Source organism: Carcharhinus amblyrhynchos, chromosome 34, assembly GCF_965287045.1.
Source record: "Carcharhinus amblyrhynchos chromosome 34, sCarAmb.v2.hapA, whole genome shotgun sequence".
Lineage (NCBI taxonomy): Eukaryota > Metazoa > Chordata > Chondrichthyes > Carcharhiniformes > Carcharhinidae > Carcharhinus > Carcharhinus amblyrhynchos.
The window spans coordinates 5,935,421-5,954,241 of NC_137357.1; the positions used below are offsets into that span (position 1 = coordinate 5,935,421).

The following is an 18,821-nucleotide window of genomic DNA, read 5'->3' on the forward strand; positions in this document are numbered from 1 at the left end:
ATACCGTTCATAGAGAAGGAAACGAGAGAGTGCAGAATGTAGTGTTACAGTCATAGATTGGGTGTAAAGAAACATCAACTTAGTGCAAGGTAGGTCCATTCAAAAGTCTGACAACAGAAGGGAAGAAGCTGTTCTTGAATTGGTTAGTACGTGACCTCAGACTTTTGTATCTTTTTCCTGATGGAAGAAGGTGGAAGAGAGAACGTCTGTGATGCATAGGGTCCTTGATTATGCTGGCTGCCCTGCTGAGGCAGCAGGAAGTGTGGACAGAGCCAATGGATGAAAGGCTGGTTAGCATGATGGATTAGTGAAAATCTCAGCCAGTCTTGCAGCATCTGCAGAGAGAGGAACAGCTAGCGTTTCAAGCCCCATGGCGAGGATTATATTCACTGGAGTTTAGAAGTGAGAGGGAATCTCATAGAAACTTATAAAATTCTAACAGGATTAAACAAGGGTAGATTCAGAAAGAATGTTCCTGATGGTGGGGGAGTCCAGAACTCGGGGTCATAGTTTGAGGATAAGAGGTAAACCTTTTAGAACTGAGGTGAGGAGAAATTTCTTCATCCAGAGAATGGTCGATGTGTGGAATTCACCACCACCGAATGTAGCTGAGGCCAAAATGTTAGTACTGCTGCCTCACAGCGCCAGGGACCCAGGTTCGATTCCCAGCTTGGGTCACTGCCTGTGGGGAGTTTGCACATTCTCCGTGTGTTCTGGTTTCCTCCCACTGTTCGAAAGATGTGCTGGTTAGGTGCTAAATTCTCCCTCAGTGTACCCGGACAGGCGCCGGAGTGTGGCGACTAGGGGATTTTCACAGTAACTTCATTACAGTGTTAATGTAAGCCCATTTATGATGCTAATAAATAAACTTTAAATTTTAGGTTTAACAATAAATGATTAATAACTACTACCAACTACATACATATACAGTGCAATCTCTAAGCTGAGTGCTCCATGCTTGCCTCTACACATGTCTCTGTCCAATACAAGGCTGCACACTAGACAAAGGTCATGGTTTCCTTACACCACAGAGTAGGCGATACTGTACGCAGTCCCACATTAACCTTTTCTACACTAGGCCCTTGTACTACAACAATCAATTGGATGATTGTAGACAGTTAGACAAATAGCAATCAATTTCCAATTAATTTCATAACTGGTATATCAAAGAGGTTAACAAGGAAGCATATTTTTAGTGCATCTCGCTCTTCTTCCTCTCCAAATGTATTCAGAAGATTAATCTTTAATTCCTGGAGTCTCCAGGATAGTTTTACAAGGCAGGAAACACATTAGTCTTCCTTAAAACAGCATCAGACTGCACAAAGTGGAACGAGATACCAGCACATCTTTCTACTGAACTGAACTGCACGCATCTCACAATAGTTCTGAGGAATATCAAAGACTTCAACCATTAACCCTTACAGCCCCTCACCACAGATGCTACCTTGGATCCGGCTTGTTATTTAAGGGAGAGTCCGTTTGCTTTGCAGTTGGAGCAGGAACGTAGGGGTGGATGTGTTCGATGACGCACTGAAACTGCCCATAACATATCCAACCAAACTCGATAAGTCGGAGGGCTGGGTGGGCAGTGAGACTGAGGCTTTGGTTCCTCAATTCACGTTGCTGTCAAAAGAAATTTCATTCCAAACTTTGATTATCCCAAAAACCAGCGCCCCCAAATGATCAGCCATGCAAGCAAGGTGGTAAAAGTTTAAACTGAAGAATTTCCAACTCATCACATAAAAGAACACCATCCTGTCTAAATGAACAACAAAACTGGCTGTATGTCACTTATTTGGATCCTGGGGGCACAGCCCTTCAATGACTGCTGAAACCACTGCTGCATTGTCAACTTTCATCTTCAATAGTATTTTTTTTCCCTTACCAAAATGATTAGTTGCGAAACTCTTTGTCTGTTTGTTTGGAAGAGTATGGTTACAGGTAATGCCAAAGGGACAATATTAGGGACAGAATTTAGGTTCCTCTGACTGAGAGCTCTCAAACTGATTGACTCATTTAGCTCCGCCAGTTACATGTCTTGATGTACCCATCTTACTTGCATCTCTGATAGGCCCTTTCATGTCCTCAGTGCATTCCAAAAGCATTAATGAGGTAGCCACAGACATGGCAGCACAGTGGTTAGCACTGCTGCCTCACAGCGCCAGGAACCTGGGTTTGATCCCTGCCTCGAGTGACTGTGTGGAGTTTGCACTTTCTCCGTCTGCGCGGGTTTCCTTCCACAGTCTGCAATTAAGATGGATTGGACATGCTAAGTTGCCCCGTAGTGTCAGGGTGATTAGCAGGGCAAATATGTAGGGTTACAGGGATAGAGCCTGGGTAGGATTATTGTTGGTGCAGGCTAAATGGGCCGAATGGTCTCCTCCTGCAATGTAGGAATTCCAATATCGGATACACAGCAGCCAATTTGCACACAGTATGCCCCCACAAACAGTTCTGAGATAATGACCAGAGATAATTTGTTTTTGTGTGATGTTAGCTGAGGCACTAAGGTTGACCACAACACCAGGTCAACTTTAATGGTCTTCTCTGAACCTCTACCTGAGAAGGCAGACAGGGCCTCGGTTTAATTCTGAATCTGTCGGACAGTGCAGCTGACCCTCAGCACCGCACTGGGAGCCTGGAATTTGTCCTCGAGTCTCTGGAGTGGGATTTGAACCCACAACTTCCTGACTCAGTCACAAGAGTGCTACAGAGCCACAACTGACACCGATGAGAAAATCATGGTTAAATTTATCCAGTCTCACAACACCAGGTTAACGTCCAGCAGGTTTATTTGGAATCACGAGCTTTCGGAGCGCCGCTCCTTCCTCAGACGATGAATGAGTGCTTCACTCACCTGAGAAAGGAGCAGCGCTCCGAAAGCTTGTGATACCAAATAAACCTGTTGGACATTAACCTGGTGTTGTGAGACATCTTACTTTGCCCGCCCCAATCCAATGCCAGCGTCGTCACATCTCAGATTTATCCGACAGATTAATGAATGTGCTGCCAAGCCATACAAGTCACTGAGTTTTGTTTGATCTTTATTTTCACGCATCTTACCTGGCAGCAAAAGAATACACAGAGAGACAGGATGGAGGCTGCACAGAATGCAAAGCATTTTAATTTCTTTTAAAAAGTAGCTCGTGCTGCAATAACAGGGCAGTTGACCTCGCACGTTAATACATCCAGTTAGCCTGCAATTGGGATTTGCAGTGGCAGGAACCTGTTCAAACGAAGTAGCAAGCAATGAGCTTGAATCAGAAGTCTTCTCCACTGCCAGGAGCCAAAGTCCAGCGTTGCAACAATGCTTACCCAGCCACACCTACATCCTGTCTTTCCCCATTGGAGGCATGAATCCGTGGTTCAATCTTACATTGAGCAACAAGATCATGTCCATGTTCCTCTCCCTCACTGAGATGGCGAACTGGGAATTGGTGGGAGTAAGGGAGTTGACTGCTCTCAAACCAACTGCATGGAAGCTGAGACCAATTTGAAATTTTGTTCACGAAGAACCGAGTGACAGGAAACAGGGATGGTCCAGCATGTCTGTGAAGCGCTTCCTCTTTCCAAAGCAAGATTGATGCATTCGGATGTCCCTCCATGTTACCTAACTGAGGTGAAGGCCAGTGTCTTTGTCAGAACACAGTCACCATTGACTGGAGAGGAATGTCCACATCCCATGTCCAACTCCAATGGATTTCTCAGTCGCTGGAAAGCCAGCTCCAATCCAGTGACTGAAACAAAGAACAAAATAGGAATTAATGCGATGATCTTGCTCGTAACCTTGATGGTAAATTTTGTTCAGTCCAAGCACCGAGTGTCAATATCAAAAATACACAAGTTAGATACAGAGTAAACTCGCTCTGCACTGCACACCCATCAAACACTCCCAGGACAGGTACAGCACGGGGTTAGATACAGAGTAAACTCGCTCTGCACTGCACACCCATCAAACACTCCCAGGACAGGTACAGCACGAGGTTAGATACAGAGTAAACTCCCTCTACACTGTCCCCATCAAACACTCCCAGGACAGGTACAGCATGGGGTTAGATACAGAGTAAACTCCCTCTACACTGTCCCCATCAAACACTCCCAGGACAGGTACAGCACGGGGTTAGATACAGAGTAAACTCGCTCTGCACTGCACACCCATCAAACATTCCCAGGACAGGTACAGCATGGGGTTAGATACAGAGTAAACTCCCTCTACACTGTCCCCATCAAACATTCCCAGGACAGGTACAACACAGAGTTAGATATTGAGTAAAACTCCCCCAGAAGAAACATATAATCCCTATAGTGCCAAAGGAGGCCATTCGACCCATCAAGTCTGCACTAATTCTCCGACTGAGCATTTTTCCCAGGCATGCCCCCTATCCTATTGCCGTAAACCGCTAACTTAGCCCGTCAATCCCTTTAAACTACACACCTTGAGACAGTAAGGGGCAATTTAGCCCGGCCAATCCACCTAACCTGCACATCTTTGGACTGTGGGAGGAAACTGGAGCCCCCAGAAGAAAAGAAGACTTGCCAATATTTAGGTGTTAAAATAGCTGAAATCCAAGTAATGCACTGCAGACTCAGTCTCACCTGCAAAGAGTTTTCGTAGTCTTGAATTGTCTCTTGCATGACATTGAGAAGCTGGCTGCTAAAGTTCTGACTTTCTTCTATCACTCCGAGTGACTCCTCACTGAAAAGGAGAAAAAATACAAAGGAAAGGCTTTAGAAAATCCTTGGTTCCAACTCCTAACCCACACAACTATTGCCCTTCTCTGCCCTTCACCCATACATCTCCCTGTACATAACTATTCATGGTCACATTCCATTTCCACCCATCGCACCCACTCACTCTCCACGATGGGGGGACCTCGAGGGGCTCATAAAATCCCTACAGTGCAGAATGAGGACCATTGAGTCTGCATCAACCACAATCCCACCCAACCCCTGTCCACCCTACTAACCTCCTGACACTAAGGGGCAATTTAGCATGGCCAATCTGCCTAACTGGCACATCTTTGACACTAAGGGACAATTTAGCATGGCCAATCCCCCTAACCTGCACATCTTTGACACTAAGGGACAATTTAGCATGGCCAATCCACCTAACCTGCACATCTTTGGACTGTTAGAGAAAACAGGAGCACCTGGAGGAAACCCACAGCAGACACGGGGGAGAACGTGCAAACTCCACACTAAGAGTCACCCAAGCCGGGAATCAAACCTGGGTCCCTGACGCTGTGAGGCAGCAATGCCACCATGCTGTTTCATGTGTCAGGCTGTGGCACTTGGCCTGTACTGGGCAGACTGGCCCAGCAGGCACCCTGGGGCACCAGTTGGCAGGGCAGATGCCATTCTGAAAGAGAGGGAACGACGGTCACTCTCACAGAGCCCAAGGCACTTGAGCCTCAGAATTACCAGCGCTCTGCCTGAGAACAGAATATCATAGAAACCCTATAACGGCCTGCTCAGGTCCACTGTGACCACAATACAGTCACTCAGTGTTGCTACTGTTAGCCGCTCACTTCAGAGCTCATCACACGATGTCTCTCTCTGTTCCAAAAGCCCTGTTAAACCAAGTGCTACCCCACGTTCTGGAATTTACATTGACGTAAAAGGAGAAAAGACGGAGTTCCGAAACTTACCAATTCCTGGATTTGTCGGACAGCAGCATGCTCGGTGGCAGACGGGGAGGAGAGATGGACTGGCTGGGAGCAGACAGACGGCTGGCACTGAGATTCTCCGGGCTTCCGCTGACTGGTCCTCGCACTTTACTCTGAAAGAAAGCACAGGACAATCTGCTCAGATCCTGCTCGCTGCCAACTGAACATGGCCACAAATAGCGGGGAGACTATAACGAATGCTTCAGAAAACAGCCAGCCTGGAGAGTCCACCTCAAAATATCTTCAGAAACTGTATTTCATAGAATCGTACAGCACAGAAGGAGGCCATTCAGCCCATCATAGTCTTCAGAAGAGTTATTCAGTTAGTCCGATATTTCCCGCTCTTTCCCTACAACCCAACAGATCTTTCCCTGGTCCAGTATTCCTCCCATTCCTTTACAAAGATTACTGGCCATTTTGACTTCTTAAGCAAAATGATGGACTGTTTTGTCCCCATCATTGACAGGGTGTTGTCAAGAGCAGTTCCGCTTTATGAAATACAGGTTGCGACTCTGCCATAGTGCAAGAGTTGAGTTAAAGACATTGAACTGGGAGGGAATCAGAGAGCCACTGTTAGAAAGAATCGACCGTGCGACTCGCGTCCCACCACACCATACTTAATCAGCATGTCAAAATGTCCCCAATCACATCACATTATTCATTCCCAGGACTTGGCACCTTTGGCCAAACCCCGGAGGAAGTGAGTGTTGGTGAGCCAACTTCTTGACTAGAGTTGTGTGGCCTGCTTGGCCAATTCAGAGGGCAGTTAAGAGTCAAACACATTGCTGTGGGGTTCCACGTAGGCCAGACTGGGTACGGCTGGCAGATTTCCTTTCCTAAAGAACATTAGGGCAAGCTTCGATGATCATCCAGTAGTCTCATGGTCACCATTACAGATACTAGCTTTTTATTCCACTGCATTTACCTTCCCCAGTGCCATAATAAGAACATAAGAAACAGGAGCAGGAGTAGGCCATCTAGCCCTTCAAACCTGCCCCGCCATTCAATCAGATCATGGCTGATCTGAAGTGGATCAATTCCACTTACCCGCTTGCTCCCCATAACCCTTAATTCCCCTGTCTATCAGAAATCTAGTAAAAAGTCTGACAACACCAGGTTTTAGTCCAACCTATTTATTTGATAATATACTCGCAAGCTTTCGGGTTAGCCGCTTCGTCAGGTGAATGGAGAGTTCTGGCCTCAGACAGAGCATATAAAGCACAGACAGTTTCGTGATTACTGATTAGAATGCGAATCCTTACACCTAACCTGCTGTTCAAGACCTGAAGTGGCTGATAATGTGAGTGGAAGGAGCACTGATCACAGTTTAAGTGTGAGAGAGGTGCGACGGCAAAGTCTCTCAGCGTAGTCTGTGTTATAGGTTGCCCTGAGTGGGTTCGTGATCTGTAGTCCTTTTGGTATCTTGTCTGCTTTCTTGCATCTCTGTAAAACCTTGATGTCTGTGTCGATATGCGCAATCTTCTTGGAGATCCTCTCCACTTGGATCCGGCAGGATACCAAAAGGACTACAGATCACGAACCCACTCAGGGCAACCTATAACACAGACTACGCTGAGAGACTTTGCCGTCGCACCTCTCTCACACTTAAACTGTGATCAGTGCTCCTTCCACTCACATTATCAGCCACTTCAGGTCTTGAACAGCAGGTTAGGTGTAAGGATTCGCATTCTAATCAGTAATCTCTAAACTGTCTGTGCTTTATATGCTCTGTCTGAGGCCAGAACTCTCCATTCACCTGACGAAGGGGCTAACCCGAAAGCTTGCGAGTATATTATCAAATAAATAGGTTGGACTAAAACCTGGTGTTGTCAGACTTTTTACTGTGTTTACGCCAGTCCAACGCCGGCATACCCACATCATATCAGAAATCTATCCACCCGTGACTTAAATATATTCAACGAGGTAGCCTCCACCACTTCAACGGGCAGAGAATTCCAGAGATTCACTACCCTCTGAGAGAAGAAGTTCCTCCTCAACTCTGTTCTAAACTGACCCCCCCTTACTTTGAGGCTGTGCCCTCTAATTCTGGTTTCCTTTCTAAGCGGAAAGAATCTCTCTGCCTCTATCCTATCTTGCCCCTTCATTATCTTCTATGTCTCCATAAGATCACCCCTCAGCCTTCTAAACTCCAACAAATACAGGCCCAATCTACTCAATCTCTCCTCATAAGCTAACCCCCTCATCTCCAGTATTAACCTGGTGAACCTTCTCTGTACTCCCTCCAAGGCCAATATATCCTTTTGCAAATAAGGGGACCAAAACTGCACACAGTACTCTAGTTGCGGCCTCATCAGTACCTTGTACAGTTGCAGCAAGACCTCCCTGCTTTTATATTCTATCCCCCTCGCAATAAAGGCCAACATTCCATTCGCCTTCTCATAATGGGATTTGGACTCCTATCTCCAGTTTACAGTTCTAGTCCAGCGTGCTCCCAACACCCCAACCAACCAACGAAGTACTTTTGAAGTTTCATCACTGTTGCCATGTAGGAAACATGGCAACAAATCAAGGAATAGCAAGATCCCACAAACAGCAATGAGATAATGACCAGGTTGTCTGTTTCGTAATCTTGGTTGATGGATACATATTGGTCAGACACTGAGGCACAATGGTTAGCATTCCACTGCATGACCTTGAACATTGCAGTGGAATCTTTTACATCTGCCCTAGAGGGTAGGCAGAGCCTGGGTTTAGCATCTCATCTGATAATGCTGCCCCTCCACGGTGCTGTCCCTCCAACATTGCAGCACTCCCATCAATGTAGCCCCTCTGACAGTGCAATGCTCCATGAGTATAGCCCCTCTCTCCCTCAGCATTGTCGGTCTAACATGCACATGTCTGACAGGCAACGCAGCTAAGGGGCAGTACTCACACAGGCAATGTCAGTCAGTGATACTCACACAGGCAATGTAACTCAGCAATGATACTCACTCAGGCAACGTAACTCAGCAATGATACTCACACAGGCAACGTAACTCAGCAGTGATACTCACACAGGCAATGTAACTCAGCAGTGATACTCACACAGGCAATGTAACTCAGCAGTGATACTCACACAGGCAATGTAGCTCAGCAATGATACTCACACAGGCAACGTAACTCAGCAGTGATACTCACACAGGCAATGTAGCTCAGCAGTGATACTCACACAGGCAATGTAGCTCAGCAGTGATACTCACACAGGCAACGTAACTCAGCAATGATACTCACACAGGCAATGTAGCTCAGCAATGATACTCACACAGGCAACGTAACTCAGCAGTGATACTCACACAGGCAATGTAGCTCAGCAATGATACTCACACAGGCAACGTAACTCAGCAGTGATACTCACACAGGCAATGTAGCTCAGCAGTGATACTCACACAGGCAATGTAGCTCAGCAATGATACTCACACAGGCAATGTAGCTCAGCAATGATACTCACACAGGCAATGTAGCTCAGCAATGATACTCACACAGGCAACGTAACTCAGCAATGATACTCACACAGGCAATGTAGCTCAGCAATGATACTCACACAGGCAACGTAACTCAGCAGTGATACTCACACAGGCAATGTAGCTCAGCAATGATACTCACACAGGCAACGTAACTCAGCAGTGATACTCACACAGGCAATGTAGCTCAGCAGTGATACTCACACAGGCAATGTAGCTCAGCAATGATACTCACACAGGCAACGTAGCTCAGCAATGATACTCACACAGGCAATGTAGCTCAGCAATGATACTCACACAGGCAATGTAACTCAGCAGTGATACTCACACAGGCAATGTAACTCAGCAGTGATACTCACACAGGCAATGTAGCTCAGCAATGATACTCACACAGGCAATGTAACTCAGCAGTGATACTCACACAGGCAATGTAGCTCAGCAATGATACTCACACAGGCAATGTAGCTCAGCAATGATACTCACACAGGCAATGTAACTCAGCAGTGATACTCACACAGGCAATGTAGCTCAGCAATGATACTCACACAGGCAACGTAGCTCAGCAGTGATACTCACACAGGCAATGTAGCTCAGCAGTGATACTCACACAGGCAATGTAACTCAGCAATGTAACTCAGCAGTGATACTCACACAGGCAATGTAACTCAGCAATGATACTCACACAGGCAATGTAGCTCAGCAATGATACTCACACAGGCAATGTAACTCAGCAATGTAACTCAGCAGTGATACTCACACAGGCAATGTAACTCAGCAGTGATACTCACACAGGCAATGTAACTCAGCAATGTAACTCAGCAGTGATACTCACACAGGCAATGTAGCTCAGCAGTGATACTCACACAGGCAATCTTCAGGAGGTGCCAGAGCTCTTTCTGTCGTTTCTCCTGGAGTTTCATCACCAGTTTCTCATCGTCGGCCATCTGCTGCAGTACCTCCTCCAACTGAGGTAACAGATCAATCACCTTCTGCTTACAGGCCAGAGTTTTACTGCATGGGGATACAAACACATGTGGAGATCAGAGCACAACCCCCTCTCTCCCACAGAAGTGAGTCAATATAGACATGTTGCCTGGGTAAAACACATGTACCACAGAAGTCCAGGGCAAAGCTCCCAGACCTCAAATAGCTTTCTAATCCAGCTTGCTATTACCAGACCACTATCCCTTCACTTACTGACTGCTACTGCTCTTAAGAGGGGGACAGTCCACCACTGGGAGGGTATCTCTCATTGCCATCCAAAGAACTCCAAAGCTAGGCAACGAAAGCCAGTCTTGTCAGAGATACTCATGTCCGGGGAGTGAATACTGAAACTTGCTGCTCATTCCTAGTGCTGGCCCTCACTAGATGTTTCACATCACTTCATTTTTCCTGGCCTCAGTATTAAAGATGAAAGGTTACAGTGCAGGAGATCAATGGAGACCCACTCTGAGAGAGGTACAGAGTAAAACTCCCACTATACTGTCCCAACAGTCTGTCCAGAGATTATGAATTAATATTGAACTTAACGTTTTTTTTCTTAATTATTGCACTTGGACCAGGACATTAGCAGATAAGCCAAATATCACTCAGGTCCCAGTTGCTGGCTGGTGTAGCAATGCCAAGGGCCAGGCCACAGAGCAAGTCTACAAAGATGTGTAGTTTAGGGGGATTAGCCATGCTAAATTGCCCGAGTGTCAGGGGGATTAGCAGAGTAAATATGTGGAGCTACAGAGATAGGGCCTGGATGAGATTGTTGTCGGTGTAGGTTCGATGGGCCAAATGGCCTCCTTCTCCACTGTTGGGATTCTATGATTCTAAGCCACTCTGTTGCCATGCACTGCTTTGCGCAGGGAGCTGTCCATGGCTCTCTATCCGCACATGTTCTCCAACTGAAACCACTCTTCCTCCCACCTACTAGCAAAGTGTTCTTGAGAAAGCTACTTTCCAATATCTCTGCAGGATATCTGGGCCCATTCCCAATTGTCCAGAGGGAACATCAGATTTGAGTGAGAGTTCCTATTCATGAATGGACTCAGCAAAATGGTCGTTTTATTCACAATTATCTGGAAGCTTCCATGGCCATTTTCTGGAGCCAAAATTGACTTGATCTGTTGAGCTTAGTTCTCTTAATTGCCATGGTAAGATCTGAGGCTGCAGATTCAAGGCTAGGCCCATTGGGCTACTCTACGGCATGCTAGTAGTAGATTTCCCCTCCCAAACATGGTACCTGAGGTGGGTGTAGATTTCCTTCACCTTCTTGTCAAAACTTTGCAGGGTTTGTAAAAGGATTCGTACCATCTCCTGGCTATCCCCGCTGGACCGCTGGTCTACAAGAACAAACACAGTGTTAAATCGTCACCACACTCCGGCACCTGTTCGGGTCAATGTGGGAGGAAACCTGAGCACCCGGAGGAAACTCACGCAGACACGGGGAGAATGTGCAAACGCCACAGTGACACAAGACTGGAATCGCATCTGGGTCCCTGGGTCCCTCCAGATAGCCCCCTCAATGTCTTCCTCTCCCCTTCCTCCCCTCCCCTGTGTACTGAGGAGAAGGCACAGAAGGGGCCAGTTCAGCCCATCGAGTACATGCCCAGCTTCCCATAGAATTTCAAAGTAATTACTTTGAGCTACAAAATGCTCAATCAAATCTGCTCTCGATCCAAGGAGAACAGCCCCAGCTTCTCCAACCTCACTTTGGAGCTAAACTTCCCCCCATCCCTGGAACTGTTCTGGTAAAATCTTCCTCTGCATCCCCTCATTTGACCCTCTCATTTTTCCGAAAATGTGTTGACCTGAGCTGGACCCAATGGTCCCAGTTGGGGCCTAACCAGATCTTTATAAAGGTTCAGCACAAAGTCCCTGATTTTGTACTCAATACTATTTATGAAGCCCAAGATCACATACCTTTTGCTAATTATTCTCTCAATATGTACCAACACCTTCAAAGATTGATGAACATGTACAGAATCATAGAATCCTACAGTGCAGAAGGAGGCCATCGAGTCTGTACTGACCACAATCCCACCCAGGCACTATCCCTATAACCCCATGCATTTATCCAAGCTCGTCCCTCTGACACGAAGGGGCAATTTAGTATGGCCAATCCATACATCATTGGACAGTGGAAGGAAACCAGAGCGCCTGGAGGAAACCCACGCAGACACGGGGAGAATGTGCAAATTCCACACAGACAGCAATCCAATGCCGGGAATTGAACCTGGATCCCTGGCGCTGTGTGGCAGCACTGCTAACCACTATGCCGCTTGATATTTATTGGTCCCTCCATTTCTGCAGACACTTCAGGAATGTGCCATCAAGCCTGAATTGCCTCTCCGTATCCCTTCTGCCAAAATCCTCCCACTAAACTGAATTGAATTCCATTTGCCATAAGACCTTAAGACACAGGAGCAGAATTAGGCCACTTGGCCCATCAAGTCTGCTCCGCCATTCAATCATGGCTGATGTTCTTCTCATCCCCATTCTCCTGCCTTCTCCCTATAACGTCTGATCCCCTTATTGATCAAGAACCTTGCCACTCGTCTGCCCAGTCTGCCAGCCTATCAATGCCACGTTGCAGTCAGTTGGAATCATCCTCACTATTTACCATATTTGGGAGGAGGATAACATAAGGATTACAGAAATGAAAAACTCAAAAGTCCGCACGCCCATCGCTTTGAGATCAGCTTTTGAGTAGAGAAACATATCAGTAGACCAGCTGTGGATTTGTCACCTGGATTGAGCCCCCGCGTCGAACGCTAACCCTCCCTTTGCAGCAGCTGACTTGCTTTTCCCTTCCCTGCTGTTGGTTTTATGATTGGAGCCTTTGTTCATACCTCGTGGCCTCTCCCTGAGCTTGCGATACAATTCCATCGCGGTGTCCTCCCTGGGAGGGGGAAACGAAACAAAGCAGGGCATCAGATCAGGAAAAGGACACGGCGACATCTAATCACATCCCAACAGGGAGTCAAACAGTGAGAAAACTCAGCAGGTGCTATGAAGACTGAGGAGCAGTCCCGTGCGACAAAACAATTGTCTTATTACACAAAGGATACAGACGTTTGGTTTATTTCTTAATTAGTCACAAGTAGGCTTATACTAACACTGCAGTGAAGTTACTGTGAAGATCCCCGAGTCGCCACACTCCTGTTCGGGTTACACTGAGGGAGAATTTAGCACCTGACCAGCACGTCTTTCAGACTGTGCGAGGAAACCGGAGCATGCGGTGGAAACCCACACAGACACGGGGAGAATGTGCGACTCCACACAGACAGTGACCCAAACCGGGAATCGAACACGGGACCCTGGTGCAGCCAGGCAGCAGTGCTAACCCACTGTGCCACCGTGCCGTCCCGACGTACAGGTGAGAATGCAGAGACGATTCACAAGGATGAGCCCAGAAACGTGCAAATTTGCGTTATCAGGATGAATTGACAGGCCGGGTCTCTTTTCCCTTGGGAAAATGTGCTGCGGGGGAGGGGGGGGGACCTAATTGAAAGGTTTTGACAGAGTGGATTCAGAGAGAATGTTTCCTCTTGTGGAGTGGGGGGTCGGGGGAAGAACATAAGCTAGAGCATTAATATAATAGCATCGCCCAGAAATCCAATCGGGAATTCAGGAGATTAAAACAAATTGCTGCAGATGCTGGAAGCTGAAACCAAAAGGGAAAATGTTGGAAGATCTCAGCAGGTCTGGGCAGCATCTGCGAGGGCTTTGACAAAAAAGGTCATCAGGACTCGAAACATCAGCTCTTGTCTCTCCTTAGCCAGACCTGCTGAGATTTTCCAGCATTTTTCTCTTATGGTTTGGGAATTCAGAAATCTCATCACCCAGAGAGCGAGGAGAACGTGGAACCCGCTGCCACAGGGTGAAGTGAATAGTGTCGCTGTATTTAGCAGGGGAAATCTGCAATCACATCAGGAAGCGGGGCTGGAGGATTCTGATGGCTGATTTAGATGAGAAAAGACGGGAAGAGGCTCTTTTTTTAAATAAGTTTATAAGTCACAAGTAAGGCTTAAATTAACCTGGCAATGAAGTTACTGTGAAATTCCTCTAGTCGAACCTGGATACCAGCAATGGACTGTTTTCTGTGCCAGATGTATTGCACAGTCCGAGGAGCTGGTCCCAGTCAGTAACCAGCACAGGAATAGATGGAAGAGGAGGAAGCACGTGTTTCGAAGAGGAGGTAGCACGTGTTTCGAAGAGGAGGTAGCACGTGTTTCGAAGAGGAGGTAGCACGTGTTTCGAAGAGGAGGTAGCACGTGTTTCGAAGAGGAGGTAGCACGTGTTTCGAAGAGGAGGTAGCACGTGCTCCGAAGAGGAGGAAGCACGTGCTCCGAAGAGGAGGAAGCACGTGTTTCGAAGAGGAGGTAGCACGTGTTTCGAAGAGGAGGTAGCACGTGTTTCGAAGAGGAGGTAGCACGTGTTTCGAAGAGGAGGTAGCACGTGTTTCGAAGAGGAGGTAGCACGTGTTTCGAAGAGGAGGTAGCACGTGTTTCGAAGAGGAGGTAGCACGTGTTTCGAAGAGGAGGTAGCACGTGTTTCGAAGAGGAGGTAGCACGTGTTTCGAAGAGGAGGTAGCACGTGTTTCGAAGAGGAGGTAGCACGTGTTTCGAAGAGGAGGTAGCACGTGTTTCGAAGAGGAGGTAGCACGTGTTTCGAAGAGGAGGAAGCACGTGCTCCGAAGAGGAGGAAGCACGTGCTCCGAAGAGGAGGTAGCACGTGTTTCGAAGAGGAGGTAGCACGTGTTCCGAAGAGGAGGAAGCACGTGTTTTGAAGAGGAGGAAGCACGTGTTTTGAAGAGGAGGAAGCACGTGTTTTGAAGAGGAGGAAGCACGTGTTCCGAAGAGGAGGTAGCACGTGTTTCGAAGAGGAGGAAGCACGTGCTCCTACCTCCCTCCCTCAACCAACCCACACACATTAACTTGCCATTTGTCTCATGTTTGTTTGTAGGAGCTTGCTGCGAACAAATTGGCCAATTCGTGTGCCTACAGAATAGCAAGGACAGCCGTTCAAAGTACTTTCCTGGCTGTGAAATGCTTTGGGATGCTGCCTTCGTTGTAACTGGTGCTTTAAAGAAAGACACATTCAGACACAGTTTTTGTTATTCCGCCACTCATCGTGTTATTACCGATACCACTGGGCCAGCCACACACACACTGAGGAATATTGGTGAAGACTTTGCACAGTCTGAGGATACAGAGGGAGATGAGGAGACATTTCTTCACCCGGTGAGCCTGTGGAATTCATTACCACAGGAAGTAGTTGATGCCAAAACATTGAATGTATTCAAGAGGCGGCTGGATATAGCACTTGGGGTGAATGGGATCAAAGGTTATGGGGAGAAAGCAGGATTAGGCTATTGAGTTGGATGATCAGCCATGATCGTGATGAATGGTGGAGCAGGCTCGAAGGGCTGAATGGCCTTCTCCTCGTCTTCTATGTTTCTATAAATGAGTTTTATCTTAATGGAAAAGGTAATTGAACAGATGAAAAAAAAACACAATGAATCCTCTCCAGATGGCAGACTGAAGCACAAATGGACAGTGGGGAAGCAGACACATAGAAGAACTAAGAAAATCAAGGAGTTTCTTACAGATATTCCAGAGCTTCTTCTCGTTGTCGTGCCGATGGACTCCTCTGTAGGTCGACCAGATCGGTTTGAAGTGCCATGGATAACTCGTCCAGACTGGTCACGTCCTTCATCTGAAGAGAAGAGAGGAATTGTCAGGACGATGAAACACCGAGCTGCTGGAGATGGACAGTCGCTGCCCCTGAGTCAGGAGAAGAGCCTCAGTCTGTGGCTCTGCTCCAAAGTTTAGCTTCCTCCCTCAATCCATACCCCGCGCAGCCACCTGGTTCCAGATCCAAAACTACAGTCCATCATCTCTGGCCCAGTTCTCCTCTGGAAACACTTTCCCGTTTCATCACCTCCTAGCTTCATTACGATGATGTGAAGATGTCGGCATTGGACTGGGGTGGGCACAGTAAGAAATCTCACAACACCAGATTAAAGTCCAAACTGTTTATTTGGAATCACGAGCTTTCAGAGCACTGCTCCTTCAATCAGGTACGTGGACAGTTGTCTTACTAGAGTCATTACAGCACAGGACGACGTCATTCATGCTAGCTCTCTGTAGATCAATCCAGTCAGTCCCCATTAACCTCACTACTCTACCCCCATTACCCTGGAAGTTAATTCCTCTGCCCAGCCAATCTCTTTTCAAACCATTCATCATCTCCCCTTCCATCACCCCCTTTGGCAGCGAGTTCCAGCTCATTACCACTCGCTGTGTAAAAAAGTTCTTCCTCATATCCCATGTCCCACCCTGGTATCTCTCACCCCAGCTCTGAATTGGCTTTTCATTGTCCATCTTGTCTAAACCTGTCACAATCTCATACACCTCCATTAAATCCTCTCAACCTCCTTTACTCGAAGGAGAACAACCGCAGCTGATAGAATCATAGAATCCCTACAATGCAGAAAGAGACCATTCAGCCCATCGAGTCTGCACCAACCACAATTCCACCCAGGCCCTATCTCCATAGCCCCACCTATTTACCCTGCTAATCCCACTGACATGAAGGGGCAATTTAGGATGGCCAATTCGCCTAACCCGCACATCTTTGGACACTAAGCGGCAATTTAGCATGGTCAATGCACCTAACCAGCATGTCTTTCAGACTGTGGGAGGAAACTGAAGCGCTCAGAAGAAACCCATGCAGACACGGGGAGGACGTGCAGACTCTGCACTGACAGTGACCCCAGCCAGGAATCTGACTGGGTCCCTGGTGCTGAGAGGCAGCAGTGCTAACCACTGTGCCGTCCTTAACTTCTCCAACCTCTGCAATCCCCTCATCCCTGGAAACATTCTGGCATCCTCTCATGGATCCTCGCATCCTTCCTAAAGTGTGGAGGCCAGAACTGCACTCCGTACCCTGGTTCTGGTCTATTTGGTGGATGAATCGACGCAACGTCCCTGCTTCGTACTCAATGCCTCTACTTAATGAAGCCCAACATTTCCCCCAAACTTTGCTATGTTCCAGTGGCAAAAGCTTGAAATCATTACTACCCCCACCCCGCCCACCCAACCACCCCCCACCACGCCTGGCATCTCTAAAACGTGCACCCTCACACGCACCCTTTCTTTGTCAAAACCGAGCTGGAAAGGAGAAATCAGAGATGGCTGAGAATCCAACAGATCCACATCCCAAACACAGACAGACAGACAGAGAGAACACTCACCCTTCCGCAACAGATCCACATCCCAAGCACAGACAGACAGACAGACAGACAGACAGACAGACAGACAGACAGACAGAGAGAACACTCACCCTTCCACAACCTTCTGCTTTCAGCTGCATCTCATTCCAGGCAGTGATCATTTTCTCTGAGCCTGGAAGGCAATGGCCATCAGGTCAGCACAGATTGGAACAATTCCTAAAGCGTTTTATCTACATCCACTGTAAGTGACAGACTTTGATTCCATTCCATTTAAGGAAAAGCACATGGAACATTGAGCTTTCTGAGAAACCAAGTGAATGACTCTACTTTCTCAGAAGACTAAAGGAAATGTTCACTACAACCCTCACCAATTTCTACAGATGCACCATAGAAAGCATTCTTTCCGATGTATCACAGCTTGATATGGTCCTGCTCTGCCCAAGGCCGCAAGAAACTACAAAGGGTCATGAATGCAGCCCAGCCCATCATGTAAACCAGCCTCCCATCCATTGGTTCTGTCTACACTTCCCGCTGCCTCAGCAAAGCAGCCAGCATAATCAAGGACCCCCACGCACCACGGACATTCTCTCTTCCACCTTCTTCCCTCAGGAAAAAGATTCAAATACCTGAGGCCACGTACCAACCAACTCAAGAACAGCTTCTTCCCTGCTGCCATCAGACTTTTGAATGGTCCTTCCTCACACTAAGCTGATCTTTCTCTACACCCTAGCTGTGACTGTAACACTACATTCTGCACTCTCTCCTTTCCTTCTCTATGAACGGTATGCTTTATCTGTCTAGTGCGCAAAAAATAATACTTCTCACTAAATACTAGTACATGTGACAATAATATATCAAACCAAATCAAAATGATACTACAGAGATTAAGTAGCATCTGGTAATCCCCTCTTCAAAATCCAAGCTCGCCATTTCTTAGCTAGCTGCTGTGGTTCAATGACCCTCTGGCTGGTCCCCTTGAAGGTGTTTATTCAAAGACTTGGAGGTGTAACCTCGAATCTGTATTTAGTCCATAATTTTACCACTTCAGGATATCGCAAAGTATCTTAGTCAACAAGTTAATAAGATATGTTACTGATTAAATGTAGATATAATCTAAAAACTATAACAGATAAATAATTTTAAATTTATTTATCAGTGTCACAAGTGGGCTTACATTAACACTGCAATGAAGTTAGTGTGAAAATGCCTGAGTCGCCACACTCTGGCACCTGTTCGGGGACACTGAGGGAGAATTTAGCACCCAAACAGCACGAATTTCGGGCTGTGGGAGGAAACAGGAGCACATGGGGGAAACCCATGCAGACATGGGGAAACCCATGCAGACATGGGGAGAACGTGCAAACTCCACACAGACAGTGACCTGAGCCGGGAGTCGAACCTGGCGCGATAATTTGGATAGGTCGGAGAAGCTGGGACTGTTCTCCTTGGTGAAGAGAAGGTCGAGGA

General features: G+C 47.2%; 1 protein-coding gene across 4 annotated transcripts in view; it reads right to left on the minus strand.

The window, feature by feature from the left end:
- Positions 1 to 3,095: 3,095 nt before the first annotated feature.
- The window catches only part of ikbkb (inhibitor of nuclear factor kappa B kinase subunit beta), a 190,000-nt gene continuing 174,274 nt past the window's right edge, over positions 3,096 to 18,821 (minus strand). For all 4 annotated transcript variants that reach the window (XM_080217091.1, XM_080217092.1, XM_080217090.1 and 1 more), the window contains exons 15-22: positions 17,465 to 17,526; positions 15,726 to 15,835; positions 12,967 to 13,016; positions 11,358 to 11,457; positions 9,991 to 10,138; positions 5,649 to 5,779; positions 4,597 to 4,696; positions 3,096 to 3,737 (exon numbers count right to left, since the gene is read on the minus strand). In XM_080217091.1, coding sequence (XP_080073217.1) covers positions 3,705 to 3,737; positions 4,597 to 4,696; positions 5,649 to 5,779; positions 9,991 to 10,138; positions 11,358 to 11,457; positions 12,967 to 13,016; positions 15,726 to 15,835; positions 17,465 to 17,526 — 734 coding nt within the window. In that variant the 3' untranslated portion in view covers positions 3,096 to 3,704. The remainder of the gene's footprint in view (positions 3,738 to 4,596; positions 4,697 to 5,648; positions 5,780 to 9,990; positions 10,139 to 11,357; positions 11,458 to 12,966; positions 13,017 to 15,725; positions 15,836 to 17,464; positions 17,527 to 18,821) is intronic.